General features: G+C 62.0%; 2 protein-coding genes across 3 annotated transcripts in view; both read left to right on the top strand.

The window, feature by feature from the left end:
- The first annotated feature begins 867 nt into the window (after positions 1–867).
- Positions 868–16,965, top strand: OTUD5 (OTU deubiquitinase 5). 2 transcript variants are annotated; one of them, XM_077172403.1, is made up of 9 exons: positions 868–1,579; positions 2,575–2,668; positions 3,017–3,081; positions 4,647–4,803; positions 7,376–7,524; positions 9,743–9,928; positions 12,996–13,197; positions 15,079–15,192; positions 16,816–16,965. In XM_077172403.1, exons 1-9 carry the CDS (start codon positions 1,013–1,015, stop codon positions 16,932–16,934), a joined length of 1,653 nt encoding a protein of 550 aa, XP_077028518.1. In that variant the 5' UTR covers positions 868–1,012; the 3' UTR covers positions 16,935–16,965. The 2 variants fall into 2 exon arrangements, with proteins under 2 accessions (XP_077028518.1, XP_077028519.1); XM_077172404.1 differs by having other exon boundaries at positions 2,578–2,668.
- Positions 16,966–17,039: 74 nt separating this feature from the next.
- LOC129134588 (SRSF protein kinase 3-like) overlaps positions 17,040–21,598 on the top strand; it is a 5,538-nt gene continuing 979 nt past the window's right edge. The window contains exons 1-7 of the mRNA XM_077172437.1: positions 17,040–18,303; positions 19,019–19,076; positions 20,374–20,492; positions 20,572–20,680; positions 20,823–20,910; positions 20,994–21,081; positions 21,197–21,321. Coding sequence (XP_077028552.1) covers positions 18,282–18,303; positions 19,019–19,076; positions 20,374–20,492; positions 20,572–20,680; positions 20,823–20,910; positions 20,994–21,081; positions 21,197–21,321 — 609 coding nt within the window. The 5' untranslated portion in view covers positions 17,040–18,281. The remainder of the gene's footprint in view (positions 18,304–19,018; positions 19,077–20,373; positions 20,493–20,571; positions 20,681–20,822; positions 20,911–20,993; positions 21,082–21,196; positions 21,322–21,598) is intronic.

Consider the following 21,598-nt stretch of genomic DNA (forward strand, 5'->3'; position numbering starts at 1 on the left):
GTCCTGGGGATTTTGGGGGTGTCCTGAAGGGTTTTGGGGGACCAGTGCTGGCTGGTTTTGGGGGATTGTGGAGAGTTTTGGGGAGTTCTGGGGGGCTTTGGGGAGTACAGGTGGGTTTTGGGGAACCTGGTGGGTTTTGAGGGGGTCCTGGGGGAGTTTTGGGGGAGTCCTAATGGGTTTTAGGGGGGTCCTGGGTGGTTTTGGAAGGTACCGAGAGGTTTGGGGGGGATTCTGGTGGGTTTTTGGGGGTTCCTGGAGGGTTTGAGGAGGTCCTGGAGGATTTTGGGGAGGGTCCTGAGGGGTTTTTGGGGGGTTCCTGGTGGTTTTGGGGGGGGTCAGACCACGTGGGAGGGCGGGGAAGGGGCGGGGTTTAAGGAAGATTGACGTGGCGGGTGGGGTTATAAGAGGGGCGGTGCCTCGGCTCCGCCCCTGCCGTGCCTGAGCCAATTGGAAATTAGGTCGCTTGCTGCAGCCAATAGGAGGGCGATGCGGGCGGGGTTAAGACCCACACCAATCAGCGCTCGGCATCTCCTCGCTGCTCCCTCCCACCGATGAGTGACGTCCCATCACCCAATCAGCGCTCACGTTTACTCCGAACCGCTCCTTCCCCCTCCGCTAAACCGACACCTCCCCCAGCCAATCACCGCTCCCCTCCCTCCCCCAAACCCAACCAATCACCTCCCTCCCTCCTCGCTTCACCCAATCACCGCTCTCCCCCTCCATCCCCATGGCAACACCCATCCCGCCTCCCCCTCACCGAGGCGCAGACACGAAAGGCGGGACTTCCTCCTCCCTCTCAGCCAATCACAACTCGCCTCCACCTCCCCTGACCAATGGCGCGGCGCGGCGCGGGCGAGGCGGAAGCGCGCGCGGGGTCGGAGGTCGCGGCTGTTGATGTTGACACGGCCCCGGCGGCCGCAGCGCCCGCGGCCCCTCAGCGCCGGGGGCGCCCCCGAGCCCCGCGGCGCCCCCCGAGCCCCGCGCCGCGCCCGCGCCCCATGCGCGCCCCGCCATGACCATCCTCCCCAAGAAGAAGCCGGTCCCGGCTCCCGACGGTGATGGCGATTCCGGCCCTGACGCGGGGCCCGAGCGCGGAGCGGACGCGGGGCCCGAGCGAGGTCCCGGAGGCGTCGGCGAACCCGGCGGGCCCGGCGTGGGGGGGCCGCGACCTCGCGCCTCGCCGCCGCCGCCTCTGCGGGGCTGGGCCGGGCTGCCCGGAGCCGCCGGGTCTCCTCCTCCCGCGGGGCCCGGCTCCGGTAGCGGCGGTCCCGGTTCTACCGACGGCCCCGCGGCGCTGCTTGGGCTGGAGGCGGCGGCGCTGGGGCTGCCCGAGCCCCGCGGGCCCGGCTGCGGCGGCGGAGCCGGAGGAGGCCCCGGGCACAGCAAACGGCGGCGGCGAGGAGGGGCCGGGCCCAGCGCGGGCCCCGCGGGCTCGGGCCCCGGCGGGATCGGGCTCGGGATGGGGCTGGGACCCCCCGGCTGCGGCAGCCCCGGGCCCGACGAGGCGGGAGGCGGCTACAACAGCGAGGATGAGTACGAGGCGGGCAGGGTGGAGATGGACCCGGCCACCGCCGAGCAGGTGCGGGGACACCGGGGGGACACCGGGGGCATCTGGGGACACTGGGGAGAACCTGGGGGACAGTGAGAGGGAACCAGGGGACATCAGGGGACACTGGGAGGGACACCAGGGACACCGAGGGGGCATCTGGGGACACTGAGGGGCATCGGGGGACACCAGGGGGGACAGTGGGGACACTGAGGAGAACCTGGGGGACAGTGAAAGGGGAGCAGGGGACACTGGGGGACAGTGAGGGACACCGGGGGACACTGAGGGGCATCAAGGGGACATTGGAGACAGCACGAGGGCATCTAGGGACACCAGGGGGACATCAGGGACAGTGAGGGGGGACCAGGGGACATCAGGGAGACACTGGGGGGACACCAGGGGACACTGTGGGGACATCAGGTGGCACCTGGGGACATTGGGGAATACCAGGGGATATCAGGGGGACAGTGGGGAGACACTGAGGGGACACCAGGGGACACGAGGGGCCTGCCGGGGTTCGGTGTCCCCGCGTTGTCGCGCTGTTGCTCCTCCGCACGCGGGGTTGTTGTTGTTGTTGTCCCCTTTTTGTCGCTGTTTGTCCCCAAATTGTCACCGCTTTGTCTCCCCCATTTTGAGACCCCTCCTTGTCCCCTGAGTTTTCTTGGATCCCCCTTTCCCTGCTGTCCTGGGACCCCTCCCCACATTTCCTGGTGTCCCCTTTCTGTCCCCACTTGGTGACACCCCTGGAACCTCCCTGTCCCCCAGGACCCCTCAAGTCCCCAAAGGACCCCCCCAGCCCCAAGGACCCCCCTGAACTCCCCCATTTTCTCCCCTTTGTGACCCCAACCCCTCGTCCCCTGTGGCTCCCTCAGCTCCCCCCATCTCGTGTCCCCCCCAAATGCCCCGGGAGACCCCCGAGGGACCCCCCAATGCCCCAAGGGACCCCCAAATGCCCCGAGGGACCCCCCAGACCCCTGAGGGACCCCCCAATGCCCCAAGGGACCCCCCGAGCCCGGCTGTGTCTCCAGCAGGAGCACCGGTTCGAGAAGGCTCTGCGGGAGAAGAAAGGCTTCATCATCAAACGCATGAAGGAGGACGGGGCCTGCCTGTTCCGGGCCGTGGGTGAGCCCCAAAATCACCTCCAAAATCACCCCAAAATCACCCCAAAAGTCACCCAAAAATCCCCCCAAAAATCACCCCAAAAATCCCCCCAAAAATCATCCAAGAAAAGCCCCAAAATAACCCCCAAAAAGACCCAAAAATCCCCCAAAATCACCCAATAAAAAACCCAAAATCCACTGAAATCACACCCAAAATCACCCCAAAAATCCCCCAACAATCCCCCAAAATCCCCCAAAAATCCCCCAAAATCACCCCCAAATCACCCCAAAAATCACCCAAAACCCCTCCCATAAGCACTGCCACCTCCCCCCCCCCCACCAATTGTCACCTGTGTGTCCCCTCCCGCAGCTGATCAGGTGTACGGAGACCAGGACATGCACGAGGTGGTGAGGAAGCACTGCATGGACTACCTGGTGAGGGACTGGGATGGACTGGGAGGGACTGGGATGGACTGGGAAGGGACTGGGATGGGCTGGGGGGTGCTCAGAACCCTGGGGGGGACGAGGCTGCTGTTCCCTCCTCCCTCCTGCAGTGTCCCCAGTGCTCCCCCAGTGTGTCCCCACTGTCCCTGTGGTTCTGTGTCCCTCTCCACCATGTTCCCAGCCTGTCCCAGCCTGTCCCCCGTGTCCCCAGCCTGTCCCCAATGTGTCCCCAGATGAACAATGTAGATTATTTCTCCAGCTCGGTGTCCCCAGGGCTCTCCCAGTGTGTCCCCAGTGTCCCCAGTGGTGCTGTGCCTGTCCTCGCCGTGTCCCCAGCCTGTCCCCAGGTGTCCCCAGGGCTCCCTTTTCCTGTCCCCAGTGTGTCCCCAGCCTGTCCCTAGTGTGTCCCCAGCCTGTCCCCTGTGTCCCCACCATGTTCTCAGCCTGTCCCAGCCTGTCCCCAGTGTGTCCCCAGCTGTCCCCTGTATCCCCAGCCTGTCCCCAGCCTGTCCCCAGCCTGTCCCCTGTGTCCCCAGCCTGTCCCCAGCCTGTCCCCAGCCTGTCCCCTGTGTCCCCAGCCTGTCCCCAGCCTGTCCCCAGCCTGTCCCCTGTGTCCCCAACCTGTCCCCAGCCTGTCCCCAGCCTGTCCCCAGCCTGTCCCCAGGGCTCCCTCAGCCTGTCCCTTGTGTCCCCAGGTGTCCCTAGTGTGTCCCCAGCCTGTCCCCCGTGTCCCCAGCCTGTCCCCTGTGTCCCCACCATGTCCCCAGCTGTCCCCAATGTGTCCCCAGATGAAGAACGCCCATTATTTCTCCAACTCAGTGTCCCCAGGGCTCCCCCAGCATGTCCCCAGTGGTGCTGTGCCTGTCCCCCTGTGTCCCCAGTGTGTCCCCAGTGTCCCCAGCCTGTCCCCAGTGTGTCCTCAACCTGTCCCCAGCCTGTGTCCCCTGTGTCCCCAGGGCTCCCTTATCCTGTCCCTTGTGTCCCCAGCCTGTCCCCTGTGTCCCCAGCCTCTCCCCAGCCTGTCCCCCTGTGTCCCCAGCCTGTCCCCAGTGTGTGCCCTGTGTCCCCAGGGCTCCCTCAGCCTGTCCCTTGTGTCCCCAACCTGTCCCTTGTGTCCCCAACCTGTCCCCAGCCTGTCCCCCGTGTCCCCAGCCTGTCCCCAGCCTGTCCCCAGCCTGTCCCTTGTGTCCCCACCATGTCCCCAGCCTCTCCCAGCCTGTCCCCTGTGTCCCCACCTTGTCCCACCATGTTCCCAGCCTGTCCCTTGTGTCTCCAGAACTCCCTCAGCCTGTCCCTTGTGTCCCCAGCTGTCCCCTGTGTCCCCAGGGCTCCCTTATCCTGTCCCTTGTGTCCCCAGCCTGTCCCCTGTGTCCCCAGGGCTCCCTTATCCTGTCCCTTGTGTCCCCAACCTGTCCCCAGCCTGTCCCCAGTGTGTCCCCAGCCTGTCCCCAGTGTGTGCCCTGTGTCCCCAGGGCTCCCTCAGCCTGTCCCTTGTGTCCCCAGCCTGTCCCCAGTGTCCCCAGTGTGTCCCCACCACGTCCCCCGTGTGTCCCCAGATGAAGAACGCCGATTATTTCTCCAATTACGTCACGGAGGATTTCACCACCTACATCAACCGCAAGCGCAAGAGCACCTGCCACGGGAACCACATCGAGATGCAGGCCATGGCCGAGATGTACAACCGGCCCGTGGAGGTCTACCAGTACGGCACTGGTGAGACTGGGAGCGCCGGGGAGGGGGCCCATGGGTGCTGGGATTACTGGGGAGGGGTCCCATGGGCGCTGGGAGCACTGGGGAGGAACTGGGATCAATGGGGAGGGGTCCGTGAAGAACTGGGATCAATGGGGAGGGGTCCCTGAGGAACTGGGATCAATGGGGAGGGGTCCCTGAGGAACTGGGATCAATGGGGAGGGGTCCCTGAGGAGCCATGGGGGACCCAGAGTGATGGAGACCTGTGGGGAGGGGTCCCTGAGGAACTGGGATCAATGGGGAGGGGTCCCACGGGCACTGGGGTTATTGGGGAGAGGGTCCCATGGGTGCTGAGGTTATTGGGGAGGGGTCCCTGAGGAACTGGGATCAATGGGTAGGGGTCCCTGAGGAACTGAGATCAATGGGGAGGGGTCCCTGAGGAACTGGGAGCTGTGGGGAGGGGGTCCCATGGGTGCTGGGGTTACTGGGGAGGGGTCCCTGAGAAACTGGGATCAATGGGGAGGGGTCCCTGAGGAACTGGGGTTATTGGGGAGGGGTCCTTGAGGAGCCACGGGGGACCAGAGTGATGGGGAGCACTGGGGAGGGGTCCCTGAGGAACTGGGATCAATGGGGAGGGGTCCCTGAGGAGCTGGGGTCAATGGGGAGGGGGTCCCATGGGCGCTGGGAGCTGTGGGGAGGGGGTCCCATGGGTGCTGGCGTTATTGGGGAGGGGTCCCTGAGGAACTGGGATCAATGGGGAGGGGTCCCATGGGCACTGGGAGCACTGGGGAGGAACTGGGATCAATGGGGAGGGGTCCCTGAAGAACTGGGATCAATGAGGAGGGGTCCCACAGGCACTGGGGTTATTGGGGAGGGGTCCCTGAGGAGCCATGGGGGACCCAGAGTGATGGGGAACTGTGGGGAGAGGTCCCTGAGGAACTGGGATCAATGGGGAGGGGTCCCACGGGCACTGGGGTTATTGGGGAGAGGGTCCCATGGGTGCTGAGGTTATTGGGGAGGGGTCTCTGAGGAGCCATGGGGGACCCAGAGTGATGGGGAGCGCTGGGGAGGGGTCCCTGAGGAACTGGGATCAATGGGGAGGGGTCCCTGAGGAACTGGGGGCTGTGGGGAGGGGGTCCCATGGGTGCTGGGGTTATTGGGAAGGGGTCCCTGAGGAACTGAGATCAATGGGCAGGGGTCCCTGAAGAACTGGGATCAATGGGGAGGGGTCCCTGAGGAACTGGGATCAATGGGGAGGGGTCCTTGAGGAACTGGGATCAATGGGGAGGGGTCCTTGAGGAACTGGGATCAATGGGGAGGGGTCCCTGAGGAACTGGGAGCTGTGGGGAGGGGGTCCCATGGGTGCTGGGGTTACTGGGGAGGGGTCCCTGAGGCACTGGGATCAATGGGGAGGGGTCCCTGAGGAGCTGGGATCAATGGGGAGGGGTCCTTGAGGAACTGAGATCAATGGGGAGGGGTCCCTGAAGAACTGGGATCAATGGGGAGGGGTCCCTGAAGAACTGGGATCAATGGGGAGGGGTCCCTGAGGAACTGGGAGCTGTGGGGAGGGGGTCCCATGGGTGCTGGGGTTATTGGGGAGGGGTCCCTGAGGAACTGGGGTTATTGGGGAGGGGTCCTTGAGGAGCCACGGGGGACCAGAGTGATGGGGAGCACTGGGGAGGGGTCCCTGAGGAACTGGGATCAATGGGGAGGGGTCCCTGAGGAGCCATGGGGGACCCAGAGTGATGGGGAGCAATGGGGAGGGGTCCCTGAGGAGCTGGGATCAATGGGAAGGGGTCCCTGAGGAACTGAGGTTATTGGGGAGGGGTTCCTGAGGCACTGGGAGCACTGGGGAGGGGTCCCTGAGGAACTGGGAGCTGTGGGGAGGGGTCCCATGGGCGCTGGGAGCTGTGGGGAGGGGTCCCTGAGGAACTGGAATCAATGGGGAGGGGTCCAAGGTGCCATTCTGGAGGTCCCAGCTGGTTTTTGGGGTGTCCCAGGTGCTGTTTTGGGGTCCCAGGCAGTTTTTTTGGGATCCCAGCTGTTTTTTCCAGGATTTCATCTGGATTTTTGGGGTGCCATCTGTTATTTTAGGGCCCCACGTGTATTCTGGGGTCCCATCTGAATTTTTGGGGTGCCATTTCTATTTTGAGATCCCATCTGTATTTTTGGGGCCCCATCTGTATTTTGGGGTGCTATCTGTACTTTAGATCCCATCTGTATTTTGGGGTCCCATCTGTATTTTTGGGGTGCCATCTGAATTTTAGATCCCATCTGTATTTTTGGGGCCCCATCTGTATTTTGGGGTCCCATCTGTATATTTGGGGACCCATCTGTAATTTAGATCCCATCTGTATTTTTGGGGTGCCATCTCTATTTTGAGATCCCATCTGTATTTTTGGGGTCCCATCTGTATTTTTGGGGTCCCATCTGCATTTTTTGGGGTCCCATCTGTTTCTGTGAATCCCCATTTGAATTTCTGGGGATCCTATCCGGATTTTCGGGTTTCCCAGGCAGTTTTTTAGGATCCCAGCTGTTTTTCCAAGGCTCTCACCTGTATTTTTTGGGGTGCTGTGTCATTTTTGGGGTGCCCCAGAGCCCATCAACACCTTCCACGGGATCCAGCACAACGAGGACGAGCCCATCCGGGTCAGCTACCACCGCAACATCCACTACAACTCCGTGGTGAACCCCAACAAGGCCACCATCGGCGTGGGGCTGGGGCTGCCCTCCTTCAAACCGGGGGTACGGGACAAGGGGACCCCCACTTTGGGGTCTGGGGTGTCAGATTTGGGTGGGTGGGACCCCCAATTTGGGGTCTGGGTACTGTCCCTGAGCCCCCCTTTCTGTGGGGCTGGGGCTGCCCTCCTTCAAACTGGGGGTACGGGACAAGGGGACCCCCACTTTGGGGTCTGGGGTGTCAGATTTGGGGGGTGGGACCCCCACTTTGGGGTCTGGGGTGTCAGATTTGGGGGGTGGGACCCCCACTTTGGGGTCTGGAGGCCTTGATTTGGGGGGTGGGACCCCCAGTTTGGGGTTTGGAGGCCTTGATTTGGGGGCTGGGACCCCCAATTTGGGGTCTGGGGACTCGCCCTGAGCCCCCCTTTCCATCCCTGAGCCCCCTTTTCTGTGGGGCTGGGGCTGCCCTCCTTCAAACTGGGGGTACAGGACAAGGGGACCCCCACTTTGGGGTCTGGGGTGTCAGATTTGGGTGGGTGGGATCCCCACTTTGGGGTCTGGAGGCCTTGATTTGGGGGCTGGGACCCCCAATTTGAGGTCTGGGGAGTCTGATTTGGAGGGTGGGACCCCCAATTTGGGGTCTGGGGGCCTTGATTTGGGGGGTGGGACCCCCAGTTTGGGGTTTGGAGGCCTTGATTTGGGGGGTGGGACCCCCAGTTTGGGGTCTGGGGGCCTTGATTTGGGGGGGTGGGACCCCCAATTTGAGGTCTGGGGACTGTGGGACCCCCAATTTGAGGTCTGGGGACTGTCCCTGAGCCCCTCATTCCATCCCTGAGCCCCCCTTTCTATGGGGCTGGGGCTGCCCTCCTTCAAACTGGGGGTATGGGACAAGGGGACCCCCACTTTGGGGTCTGGGGGCCTTGATTTGGGGGGTGGGATCCCAAATTTGGGGTCTGGGGTGTCAGATTTGGGGGCTGGGACCCTCAATTTGGGATCTGGGGGCCTTGATTTGGGGGGTGGGACCATCCCTGAGCCCCCTTTCCATGGGGCTGGGACCCCTGCATGTCCCACGGTGTCCCCACAGTGTCCCCTGTCTGTCCCTGGTGTCCCCTTGTGTCCCCAGTGTCCCCAATGTCCCCTCATGTCCCCATGTCCCCTTGTGTCCCCAGTGTCTCCAATGTCCCGGTGTCCCCATTGTCCCCTCATGTCCCCCAGTGTCCCAATATCCCCAATGTCCCCCATGTTCCCAGTATCCCCCGTGTCCCTCGTGTCCTGGTGTGCCCAACGTCCCCACTGTCCCCAGTGTCCCCTCACATCCCCGGTGTCCCCTCAGGTCCCCGCTGTCCCTGGTGTCCCCGCTGTCCCCTCACATCCCTGGTGTCCCCAGTGTCCCCTCACGTCCCCGCTGTCCCCAGTGTCCCCGCTGTCCCCTCATGTCCCCCAGTGTCCCAGTTATCCCCAATGTCCCCAGTGTCCCCCGTGTCCCTCATGTCCTGGTGTGCCCAAGGTCCCTGGTGTCCCCACTGTCCCTGCTGTCCCCTCACATCCCTGGTGTCCCCAGTGTCCCCCATGTTCCCAGTGTCCCCCGTGTCCCTCATGTCCTGGTGTGCCCAAGGTCCCCTCTGTCCCCGCTGTCCCCTCTGTCCCTGCTGTCCCCTCACATCCCCGCTGTCCCCGGTGTCCCCTCACGTCCCTGCTGTCCCCGTGTCCCCTCATGTCCCCGTGTCCCCTCATGTCCCCGTGTCCCCTCACGTCCCAGCTGTCCCCGTGTCCCCTCACGTCCCTGCTGTCCCCTCTGTCCCTGCTGTCCCCTCACGTCCCCGCTGTCCCCAGTGTCCCCTCACGTCCCCGCTGTCCCCAGTGTCCCCTCACGTCCCCGCTGTCCCCTCACATCCCCTCACGTCCCCGCTGTCCCCGCTGTCCCCTCACATCCTTGGTGTCCCCACTGTCCCCGTGTCCCCTCACGTCCCCGCTGTCCCCTCACGTCCCCGCTGTCCCCGTGTCCCCTCACGTCCCTGCTGTCCCCTCTGTCCCTGCTGTCCCTGCTGTCCCCTCACGTCCCCGCTGTCCCCGTGTCCCCTCACGTCCCTGGTGTCCCCAATGTCCCCGCTGTCCCCTCACATCCCTGTGTCCCCTCACGTCCCTGGTGTCCCCGCTGTCCCCTCACGTCCCCGCTGTCCCCGTGTCCCCTCACGTCCCTGCTGTCCCCTCTGTCCCTGCTGTCCCCTCACGTCCCTGGTGTCCCCAATGTCCCCACTGTCCCCTCATGTCCCCGTGTCCCCAGCTGGCGGAGCAGTCTCTGATGAAGAGCGCCATCAAGACGTCGGAGGAGTCGTGGATCGAGCAGCAGATGCTGGAGGACAAGAAGCGCGCCACCGACTGGGAGGCCACCAACGAGGCCATCGAGGAGCAGGTGGCCCGCGAGTCCTACCTGCAGTGGCTGCGCGACCAGGAGAAGCAGGCGCGGCAGGTGGGGACAGCGCTGACGTGGCACCGGCCCTGTCACCGTCCCTGTCACCGTCAGTGTCCCTGGTGTCACCATCAGTGTCACCATCCGTGTCCCTGTGGGCCCCTGGTGTTACTGTCAGTGTCACCGTCCGTGTCCCTGTGGGCCCCTGGTGTCACCGTCCCTGTCACCATCGGTGTCCCTGTGAGCCCCTGGTGTCACCATCCCTGTCACTGTCCCTGTCACCGTCCCTGTCATCATCCATGTCCCTGTGGGCCCCTGGTGTCACCGTCCCTGTCACCATCCATGTCCCTGTGAGCCCCTGATGTCACCGTCAGTGTCACCATCGGTGTCCCTGTGGGCCCCTGGTGTCACCGTCAGTGTCACCATCGGTGTCCCTGTGAGCCCCTGGTGTCACTGTCAGTGTCACCGTCCCTGTCCCTGTGGGCCCCTGGTGTCACCATCGGTGTCACCGTCCCTGTCACCGTCCCTGTCACCATCCGTGTCCCTGTGAGCCCCTGGTGTCACCATCGGTGTCACCGTCCCTGTCACCATCCATGTCCCTGTGGGCCCCTGGTGTCACTGTCAGTGTCACCATCCATGTCACCATCCATGTTCCTATGGGTCCCTGGTGTCACCATCCCTGTCACCATCGGTGTCCCTGTGAGCCCCTGGTGTCACCATCCATGTCACCATCCATGTCCCTGTGGGCCCCTGGTGTCACCATCGGTGTCACCGTCCCTGTCACCATCCATGTCCCTGTGAGCCCCTAGTGGTCACCTGATGGTCACCATCAGTGTCACCATCAGTGTCCCTGGTGTCACTGTCCCTGTCACCATCCATGTCCCTGTGGGCCCCTGGTGTCACTGTCAGTGTCACCATCAGTGTCCCTGGTGTCACCATCCCTGTCACCACCATGTCCCTGTGAGCCCCTGGTGTCACCATCGGTGTCACCATCAGTGTCCCTGGTGTCACCATCCCTGTCACCATGGGTGTCACCATCCCTGTCACATTGGTGTCAGCGTCCTTGTCATTGTCCCTGTCACCATCCCTGTCACCATTGGTGTCACCATCCCATCCCTTCACCATCATTGTCACCATCAGTGTCCCTGGTGTCACCGTCCGTGTCACCGCCTGTGTCACCATCCATGTCACCATCCCTGTCACCATCCATGTCCCTGCCATCCCTGGTGTCACCATCCCTGTCACCATCAGTGTCACTGCCCTCCCTTGGTGTCCCCATTGCTGTCCCCATGAGCACCTGGTGTCCCCTGGTGTCCCCACAGCCCCACCATGGCCACGGCCAGTGGCCTGGAGGAGTGGAGCGGCCACTGACCCCTATGGTCACTCTATGGTCACTCTGTGGTCACTCTGTGGTCACTGTGGTCACTGTGGTCACTCTGTGGTCACTGTGGTCGCTCTGTGGTCACTCTGTGGTCACTCTGTGGTCACTCTGATCACTCTATGGTCACTGTGGTCACTCTGTGGTCACTCTGTGGTCACTCTATGGTCACTCTGATCACTCTATGGTCACTGTGGTCACTCTGTGGTCACTCTGTGGTCACTCTGGTCACTCTGTGTCCCCACAGCCGCGCAAGGCCAGCGCCATGTGCAGCTCGGCCATGGCAGCGGCCGCCTCTGGCCTGGAGGAGTGGAGCGGCCGCTGACCCCTATGGTCACTCTATGGTCACTGTGGTCACTGTGGTCACTCTGTGGTCACTCTATGGTCACTGTGGTCACTCTGTGGTCACTCTGTGGTCACTCTATGGTCACTCTGGTCACTCTGTGTCCCCACAGCCGCGCAAGGCCAGCGCCACGTGCAGCTCGGCCACGGCGGCGGCTGCCTCTGGCCTGGAGGAGTGGAGTGGCCGTTGACCCCTATGGTCACACTGTGGTCACTCTGTGGTCACTCTATGGTCACTCTATGGTCACTCTGATCACTCTATGGTCACTCTGGTCACTCTATGGTCACTCTGTGGTCACACTGTGGTCACTCTGTGGTCACTCTATGGTCACTGTGGTCACTCTCTGGTCACTGTGGTCACTCTCTGTGTCCCCACAGCCGCGCAAGGCCAGCGCCACGTGCAGCTCGGCCACGGCAGCGGCCGCCTCTGGCCTGGAGGAGTGGAGCGGCCGCTGACCCCTATGGTCACTCTGGTCACTCTGTGGTCACTGTGGTCACTCTATGGTCACTGTGGTCACTCTGTGGTCAATCTGGTCACTCTGTGGTCACTCTATGGTCATTGTGGTCACTCTGTGGTCACTGTGGTCACTCTATGGTCACTGTGGTCACTCTGTGTCCCCACAGCCGCGCAAGGCCAGCGCCACGTGCAGCTCGGCCACAGCAGCGGCCGCCTCTGGCCTGGAGGAGTGGAGCGGCCTCTGACCCCTATGGTCACTCTGTGGTCACTGTGGTCACTCTGTGGTCACTGTGGTCACTCTATGGTCACTCTGATCACTCTATGGTCACTGTGGTCACATTGTGGTCACTCTCTGGTCACTCTGGTCACTGTGGTCGCTCTCTGGTCACTGTGGTCGCTCTCTGTGTCCCCACAGCCGCGCAAGGCCAGCGCCACGTGCAGCTCGGCCACAGCAGCGGCCGCCTCTGGCCTGGAGGAGTGGAGCGGCCGCTGACCCCTATGGTCACTCTATGGTCACTCTGATCACTCTATGGTCACTGTGATCACTCTGATCACTCTATGGTCACTCTGTGGTCACTCTGGTGTCCCCTTCTGTCCCCACAGCCGCGCAAGGCCAGCGCCACGTGCAGCTCGGCCACGGCAGCGGCCGCCTCTGGCCTGGAGGAGTGGAGCGGCCGCTGACCCCTATGGTCACTCTATGGTCACTCTGGTCACTCTATGGTCACTGTGGTCACTGTGGTCACTCTGTGGTCACTCTGTGGTCACTCTATGGTCACTGTGGTCACTCTCTGGTCACTGTGGTCACTCTCTGTGTCCCCACAGCCGCGCAAGGCCAGCGCCACGTGCAGCTCGGCCACGGCAGCGGCCGCCTCTGGCCTGGAGGAGTGGAGCGGCCTCTGACCCCTATGGTCACTCTGTGGTCACTCTGGTGTCCCCTTCTGTCCCCACAGCCACGCAAGGCCAGCGCCACGTGCAGCTCGGCCACGGCAGCGGCCGCCTCTGGCCTGGAGGAGTGGAGCGGCCGCTCGCCCCGGCCCCGCAGCGCCGCCCCCTCCCCCGAGCACCCCGGGCTGCACCCCGAGACCCCCGGCCCCAAACCCCCCTCGCCCGGAGCCCCCCCCGCCGGAAAACCCCCCTCGCCCTGCGCCCCAGGTGGGACTGGGGGCACAAACTGGGGCAAACTGGGGGGGCTGGGAGCACAAACTGGGGCAAACTGGGGGCGCAAACTGGGGCAAACTGGGGGGGCTGGGAGCACAAACTGGGGCAAATTGGGGGCACAAACTGGGGCAAACTGGGGGGGCTGGGAGCACAAACTGGGGCAAACTGGGGGCACAAACTGGGGGGGCTGGGAGCCTAAACTGGGGGCAAACTGGGGGAACTGGGAGCCCAAACTGGGGGCACTGGGAGCACAAACTGGGAGCCTAAACTGGGGGGCACTGGGAGCCTAAACTGGGGGGGCTGGGAGCACAAACTTGGGCAAACTGGGGCAAATTGGGGGCACAAACTGGGGGCACTGGGAGCCTTAACTGGGGGGACTGGGAGCCTAAACTGGGGGGACTGGGAGCACAAACTGGGGGGACTGGGAGCCCAAACTGGGGGGATTGGGAGCCCAAACTGGGAGCCCAAACTGGGAGCCTAAACTGGGGGCACTGGGAGCCTGAACTGGGGGCACTGGGAGCCCAAACTGGGACTTACTGGGGGGTTTTGGGGTGCTGGGGGGTTAATGAGGCACTGGGATCTCCCCAGACTGGGACTGGGGGATACTGGGACCCTAAACTGGGATTTGGGGCATACTGGGACCCCAAACTGGGACTGGGGGATACTGGGACCCCAAACTGGGACTTACTGGGGGATACTGGGACCCCAGACTGGGATTGGGGGATAAGGATGGATTTGGGGTCTGGGGTGGGGGTCCCTGATTCCAAATGTGGGGTTTGAGGGGGGGTCCCTTACTTCAGGTAGGGGTTTGGGATTTGGGGGGTCCGTGACCCCAGCCGGGGGTGGATTTGGGGTTTTTTGGGGGTCTCTAACCCCAATTTTGGGGTTTTTGGGGGGTCCCTAACCCCAAATGCCCCCCCAGGGATCAGCAGCCAGCTGGGGGCGGGAGGATTTGGGGGCGGGGGGATTTGGGGTTTTTGGGGGATCCCTGACCCCAATTTTGGGGTTTTGGGGGGTCCCTGATCCCAATTTGGGTTTTTGGGGTTTTTGGGGGGTCCCTGACCCCAAATTACCCCCCAGGGACCAGCAGCCAGCTGGGGGCGGGGGGATTTGGGGGGGCCCATATTTGGGTTTTTGGGGGATCCCTGACCCCAATTTGGGGTTTTTGGGGGGTCCCTGACCCTGCTCCCCCCCCCCCCCCAGGGACCAGCAGCCAGCTGGGGGCGGGGGGATTTGGGGGGCCCCATATTTGGATTTTTGGGGGATCCCTGACCCCAATTTGGGTTTTTGGGGGCTCCCTGACCCTGCTCCCCCTCCCAGGGACCAGCAGCCAGCTGGGGGCGGGGGGATTTGGGGTTCTTGGGGGATCCTTGACTGCATATTTGGGGTTTTGGGATTTCTGGGGGTCTCTAACCCCGTATTTGGGTTTTTGGGGTTTTCGGGGGGGTCCCTAACCCCAAATTCCCCCCCAGGGACCAGCAGCCAGCTGGGGGTTGGGGGATTTGGGGGCCCATATTTGGGTTTTTTGGGGGATCCCTGACCCCAATTTTGGGGTTTTTGGGGGGTCCCTGATCCCAATTTGGGTTTTTGGGGTTTTTGGGGGGTCCCTAACCCCAAATGCCCCCCCAGGGACCAGCAGCCAGCTGGGGGTTGGGGGATTTGGGGGGGCCCATATTTGGGTTTTTGGGGGATCCCTGACCCCAATTTTGGGGTTTTTGGGGGGTACCTAACCCCAAGTGCCCCCCCCAGGGACCAGCAGCCAGCTGGGGGCAGGGGGATTTGGAGGGGTCCATATTTGGGTTTTTGGGGGATCCCTGACCCGAATTTGGGGTTTTGGGGTTTTTGGGGGGTCCCTAACCCCAAATGCCCCCCCAGGGACCAGCAGCCAGCTGGGGGCGGGGGGCGGCCGGGCCACGCCCCCGCTGGTGTCGCTGTACCCCGCGCTCGAGTGCCGCGCCATCATGCAGCAAATGTCCCCGACCGCCTTCGGTGAGCGACGCAGCCGCGGTTTGGGGGCGGCTGGGGGGATTTTGGGTTGGTTTTGGGGGATTTTGGGGCATTTTTGGGTTGTTTTGGGGGGATTTTGGGTTGGTTTCGGGGGGATTTGGGGTTGGTTTTGGGGGGATTTGGGGTTGGATTTGGGGGTATTTCGAGTTGTTTTGGGGGGATTTGGGGTTGGTTTGGGGGGTTTTAGGGTTGGTTTTGGGGGGTTGCGGGCTGTTTTGGGGGTGTTTTAGGGGATTTTGGGGTGTTTTAGGGGGATTTTGGGTTGGTTTGGGAAGATTTTGGGTTGTTTTGGGGGATTTTAGGGTTGGTTTTTTGGGGGTTGCGGGCTGTTTTAGGGGTGTTTTAGGGGATTTTGGGGTGTTTTAGGGGAGTTTTGGGTTGGTTTTGGGGGGAGTTTTGGGTTGGTTTTGGTGGATTTCGGGTTGTTTTGAGGGGGATTTAGGGGCGTTTGGGGGGATTTAGGGGCGTTTTGGGGGGATTTAGGGGCGTTTGGGGGAATTTAGGGTTGTTTTGAGGGGGATTTTGGGGCGTTTGAGGGAGATTTTGGGTTGTTTTGAGGGGGATTTAGGGGCGTTTGGGGGGGGGGTTTGGGGCGTTGTTGGGTTGTTTTGGGGGCTTTTAGGGTTGTTTTTTTGGGGGTTGCGGGCTGTTTTAGGGGTGTTTTAGGGGATTTTGGGGTGTTTTAGGGGGATTTTGGGTTGCTCTTGGAGGATTTTGGGGCGTTTTGAGGGGGGTTTTGGGGCGTTGTTGGGTTGGTTTTGGTGGATTTTGGGTTGTTTTGGGGGGATTTCGAGTTGTTTTGGGGGGTTGTGGGCTGTTTTGGGGGTGTTTTAGGGGATTTTGGGGTGTTTTGAGGGGGATTTCGGGTTGGTTTTGGTGGATTTGGGATTGTTTTGGGTTGGTTTGGGGCGTTTTTGGATTGTTTTGAGGGGGATTTTGGAGACTTTTGGGGTTGTTTTGGAGGATTTTGGGGGGTTTTATGGTTGTTTTGGGGGGTTTTAGGGGATTCTGGGTTATTTTGGGGTGGTTTAGGGGGATTTTGGGTTGGTCTTGGTGGATTTTGGGTTGTTTTGAGGGGGATTTTGGAGGCTTTTGAGGGATTTTGGAGGACTGGGCTGTTTTGAGGGGATTTTGGGGCATTTTAGGGTTGTTTTGGGGGATTTAGGGTTGTTTTATGGTTGTTTTGGGGCGGTTTTGGGGTGTTTTATGGTTGTTTTGGGGGTGATTTAGGGTCGTTTTGGGGGTCTATAATAATTTGAGAATATTTAGGGTCATTTTGGTGGGGTTTAAGGTCATTTTGGGGAACTTAGGATCATTTTGGAGACTCGGCATGAAGTTTAGGGCAGGAACTTTTACTCCTGGGCTCATGTAATGAAAATTTTGGGTGCCCAACAACTAGGAAGTGTCCAACAACTGGGACGTGTCCAACTCCATTCTGGGGTGGATTTCTCCTTTTTTTTTCCCATTTTTAGAGCCCAAATTCACCCCGATTTCAATACCCGGGCTGCATCCACAGCTTCCAAATTTTTTTCCCCCAAACCCCCAACCATCTCCAAATTGAAATTTTTAATTTTTTTGGGGGTTTTTCCCCCCCTCCCTCCCCAGGCCTGAACGACTGGGAGGACGACGAGATCCTGGCGTCGGTGCTGGCGGTGTCGCAGCAGGAGTACCTGGAGACCATGAAAACCTCGCGCCACAGAGACCCCGCCGCCGACAAGAGTTGATATTGAACCCCCGGACTGCGACCCCCCCGCCCCCAAAAAACACCCCCAAAACACCCCCAAAACCCCCCCCAAGAGAGACCCTCCGGACCCCCCACCCCTCCCCTCCCACCCACCCAAAAAAACAAAAACAAAAAAAACCAACAACCAAAAAAAAAAACAAAAAAAGGCGAAAAAACCAAGGCTGACCCCGACCCCCCCCCTCCCCAATTCCCACCTCCCCCTCCTCAAAAAAAAAAAAACCCCCCAAGGGACTCTCGGTGCGGGGCTGGGGGGGCTCTGAGTTTGGGGGTGACACAAAAAAACCCCCCAGCAAAAATGGGGGAGGGGGACACAGCGCTGGACGCCGCGGATGAACCTCGGCTGATTTTTTGTTGGGGGGGGGGAAGAGAAGATGATGATGAAGATGAAGATGAAGATGGAGAAGACCCCTCCTCAAAATGACTGGGGGAATGCTGGGGGAGGGGCTGGTATTTTTTTTTTTTTCTAGGGTCTCCTCTTTCTTCCCCTCCCTCTCCCCTCCCCTCCCCCCAAACCACCGTGGGATTTTGCTGTTTTGGGGGATGGGAAAGGGGGGGCGGGGGGGCAAAAAAGGGGGCGGGGGGAGGGGTCCTCACTCTGCCCCTCCCCCCTCTCCTGAATATCAGCACCTGGGGGGGAGGGGAGGGGGGGGGAAGGGGGTCCGGGGGTGCTGCCCCCCACATCCCCCGCACCCCGGTATTAAACTCATGCCCAGCAGCCCCCTGGCCCCGTCTGTTCGTGGGGGGCTCGGCCCCCTCTCCCACCCCCCCGGACAGGCACTGGGGGGGTCCCCAGGCCCTTAGGGGTCCCTGGGAAAGGAAAGGGGGGGGTGTGGATTTGCGTTTTTTGGGGGTCTCGCCGCGATTTTGGGGATCCCGGGCCTGGTTTTGGGGACTTCCGTGTTTACTCCGCGGTTGCCATGGTGATGCGTCGCGCTCGGATGACGCGGTGGTGGCGGCGGCAGCCAATTAGCGGTGAGGGCGGGAATGAGAGGGTGGCGTCACTTTGGGCGCGCCGGGACCGCAGCGCTGCCTGACCCAAGCGATATCCGGGGGGTTTGAGGGCTGTCGGGGCTCTGCGGGTGCTGTCGCGATACAGAAAATATCGGGGGAGGTTGGGTCTCGTTATATCGCGACAAATCGGCGCGGGACCGCCAGGCGGCGTCGCGCTAGGCCGCGTTTCCATGGCGACAACGGGGCGTGGTTCGAGGCGTGGCCAGCACCTCATGGCGGCTTCTCATTGGTCGGTGGGCGGAGCTTGTGCAGTTGCTCCGCCCCTTTCCCCGGCCGCCAGGGGGCGCCACGCGCGGAGCGGGGGCGAGCGCGGGGAATGGAGCTGCGCGGGGGGCCCGGTGAGGGGCGGGGGTCTGAGGGGAAAATGGGGTTTGTGAGGGGAAAAATGGAGTTTGTGAGGGGAAAAATGGGATTTGTGAGGGGAAAAATGGAGTTTGTGAGGGGAAAAATGGGATTTGTGAGGGGAAAATGGGGTTTGTGAGGGGAAAATGGGATCTGAAAGGGGGAAAATGGGGTTTGTGAGGGGGAAAATGGGGGTTGTGAGTGGGGAAATGGGATTTGTGAGGGGAAAATGGGGGTTGTGAGTGGGGAAATGGGATTTGTGAGGGGAAAATGGGGTTTGTGAGGGGTGTCCTGAGGGGAAAATGGGGTTTGTGAGGGGAAAAATGGGGTTTGTGAGGGGTGTTCTGAGAGGAAAACGGGATTTGAGAAGGGAAAATGGGGATCCTGAGGGGAAAATGGGGTCCCTCAGGAGGGGGAGGGGGAGCGTGAGGAGGGTCCTGAGCATTTGGGGGAGGCACGAGGGGAAAATGGGGGTCCCCTATGATGGGAGGGGGAGTGTGAGGAGAAAATGGGGGTCCCTCAGGGGAAATTGGAGCCCTGAGGATTTTTGGGAGATTCTGGGGGTCCCTGAGGGCACATTTGAGAGTTGGGGGACGGTGGATTTTGGGGCTGGGGGCACACGGTGGATTTTGGGGTGGGACACAAGGGGGTCTGGGATACTGTGCCCCCCCCCCCCCCCACATCCCCGTGACCCCCAAATCCCCTCCTCAGATCACGTCAGGAGAAGGAGAAAACGCAAAAAGGACAAAAAACCCAAAGCACCCCCAAGGTGAGGGGGAGGGGGGGGTGAGCGGGGCCACGACCCTTACCCAGAATGGGGAGGGGGACACACACACACGAGCAGAGCCCCCCCTTTTTAGGGGATGGGGGGGGGACATTCCGAGCTGCCCCTCCCCCTCCAGGGCTATTTTTAGCCCCGCGGGGCCGGGGGCCCTTGAGGTCATTTCTATTTTGGGGGGGTGATGGCCCAGAATGCCCCGCACCTGCCCCCCCCCACAGCTCGGGGGGGCCTCTGGGGCCTCCCAGCGCTCCCCTGGGACCATTCCCGGCTCCTTTGGTGCTGTGGGACCACCCTGGGATCCCCCCGCCCCAAGCATGGGGGAGACCCCTGAAGGGACCAGGTATGGGGGGGCAGAGAGGAGACCCCCGAAGGGAGCAGATTTTGGGGAGGGGGTGGTAGAGACCCCCAAAGGGAGCAGATTTTGGGGAGGGGGTGGTAGAGAAGAGACCCCCAAAGTGAGCAGATTTTGGGGAGGGGGGTGCAGAGAGGAGACCCTCAAAGGGAGCAGATTTTGGGGAGGGGAGGTGGTAGAGAGGAGACCCCTGAAGGTTCCAGATTTTGGGGAGAGGGAGGCAGAGAGGAGACCCCTAAAAGTTCCAGAGGAGACCCTGAAAGTTCCAGATTTTGGGGAGAGGGAGACAGAGAGGAGACCCCTGAAGGGAGCAGATTTTGGGGAGGGGTGGCAGAGAAGAGACCCCGAAAGTTCCAGAGGAGATCCCCGAAGGTTCCAGATTTTGGGGAGGGGGTGGTAGAGAAGAGACCCCTGAACGGAGCAGATTTTGGGGAGGGGTGGGTAGAGAAGAGACCCCCGAAGGTTCCAGATTTTGGGGAGGGGGTGGCAGAGAGAAGACCCCGAAAGTTCCAGAGGAGATCCCGAAGGTTCCAATTTTTGGGGAGGGGGTGGTAGAGAAGAGACCCCCGAAGGGAGCAGATTTTGGGGAGGGGGTGGCAGAGAGGAGACCCCCAAAGGTTCCAGATTTTGGGGAGGGGGTGGTAGAGAGGAGACCCCTGAAAGTTCGAGATTTTGGGGAGGGGGTGGCATAGAGGAGACCCCTAAAAGTTCCAGATTTTGGGGAGGGGGTGGTAGAGAAGAGACCCCCAAAGGGAGCAGATTTTGGGGAGGGGGGGGGCAGAGAGGAAACCCCTAAAAGTTCCAGAGGAGACCCCCGAAGGTTCCAGATTTTGGGGAGGGGTCCAAAGTCGGGCTGTGCTGGGCGCTGGGGGTCTCTGGCCCGGCCATGGGGGGGGGGGGTCTCAGCTTTGCTGCCCCCCCCCCACCCCTCAGGACCCCCAGCCCCCCCGGCGAGGCGTCCCCAGACCCCCCCCCGGCGCCGCCATCGCTGCCCGAGTCCCTGCTGGGCTCCGACGAGGGCGAGCAGGAGGATCCCCGCGATTACTGCAAAGGTGGGGACACCCCGCTCCTTTCGGGGCTGTTCTGGGGGGGTCCCCGAACCCCAGAGTGACAATTCCGGCCCCTCCCCAGGCGGGTATTACCCGGTTCGGATCGGGGACCTTTTCCACGGGCGCTACCACGTGGTTCGCAAGCTGGGCTGGGGCCATTTCTCCACCGTGTGGCTCTGCTGGGACCTGCGGTGAGTGCGGGGACACCCTGAGGGTGGGTGTGTGTGGGGGGGTTCAGGGTTTTGGGGGGGGCTCCCCTGGAATTTTATTTTATTTTTTTTTTTTGGGGGGGGTGCGGCCGGGGGTTCCCCCCCTCTGCTTTCCTTTGGGCAGGAGGAAACGCTTCGTGGCGCTGAAGGTGGTGAAAAGCGCCCCCCAATACACGGAGACGGCTCTGGATGAGATCAAACTGCTGAAATGTGTGAGTGCCCCCCGGGCCCCCCAAAAACCAGGGACCACCCCCAAACCCCCAAAATCCACCCCGTGACCCCCCCCGTGCCCCAGGTGCGGGATTCGGACCCCAGCGACCCCAAGCGGGAGAACATCGTGCAGCTCATCGATGACTTCAAGATTTCGGGCGTCAACGGCGTCCGTATCCTTGTTTGGGGGGGTCGGGGAGGGTACCCCGAGTTTTTTTGGACGGGTGGGGAAGGTCCCAGGGGTTTTCTGGGGGTTCCTTGACTGCCCCCGCCCCCCTGCCCCCCAAGATGTTTGCATGGTGCTGGAGGTGCTGGGGCAGCAGCTGCTGCGCTGGATCATCAAATCCAACTACCAGGGGCTGCCCCTGCCCTGCGTCAAGAGCATCGTGCGGCAGGTACGGGGGGACCCCAAAGCCCTCCCCGGGGCTTTACAGAGAGCCCCAAATCCCCCCAGAGCCCCCAGACCCCCCCAAAGCCCTCCCTGGGGCTTCACAGAGACCCCCAAATCCCCCCAAAACCCTCCCTGGGGCTTTACAGAGACCCCAAAATTCCCCCAGAGCCCCCAGACCCCCCCAAAGCCCTCCCTGGGGCTTCACAGAGACCCCAGAGCCCCACAGAGCCCCCAAACCCTCCCTGGGACTTTACAGAGAGCCCCAAATCCCCACAGAGCCCCCAAACCCCTCCCTGGTA

The sequence above is a fragment of the Agelaius phoeniceus genome, chromosome 38, assembly GCF_051311805.1.
Source record: "Agelaius phoeniceus isolate bAgePho1 chromosome 38, bAgePho1.hap1, whole genome shotgun sequence".
Taxonomy (NCBI): Eukaryota; Metazoa; Chordata; class Aves; order Passeriformes; family Icteridae; genus Agelaius; species Agelaius phoeniceus.

Excerpts from the sequence above, each read along its gene's own strand:
- OTUD5 (XM_077172403.1), top strand. The coding sequence starts at position 1,013 with ATGACCATCCTCCCCAAGAAGAAGCCGGTCCCGGCTCCCGACGGTGAT. Across the intron at positions 9,929-12,995 it reads AGGAGAAGCAGGCGCGGCAG|CCACGCAAGGCCAGCGCCAC; the intron begins GTGGGGACAGCG and ends CTGTCCCCACAG. Across the intron at positions 13,198-15,078 it reads CCCCTCGCCCTGCGCCCCAG|GGACCAGCAGCCAGCTGGGG; the intron begins GTGGGACTGGGG and ends ATGCCCCCCCAG.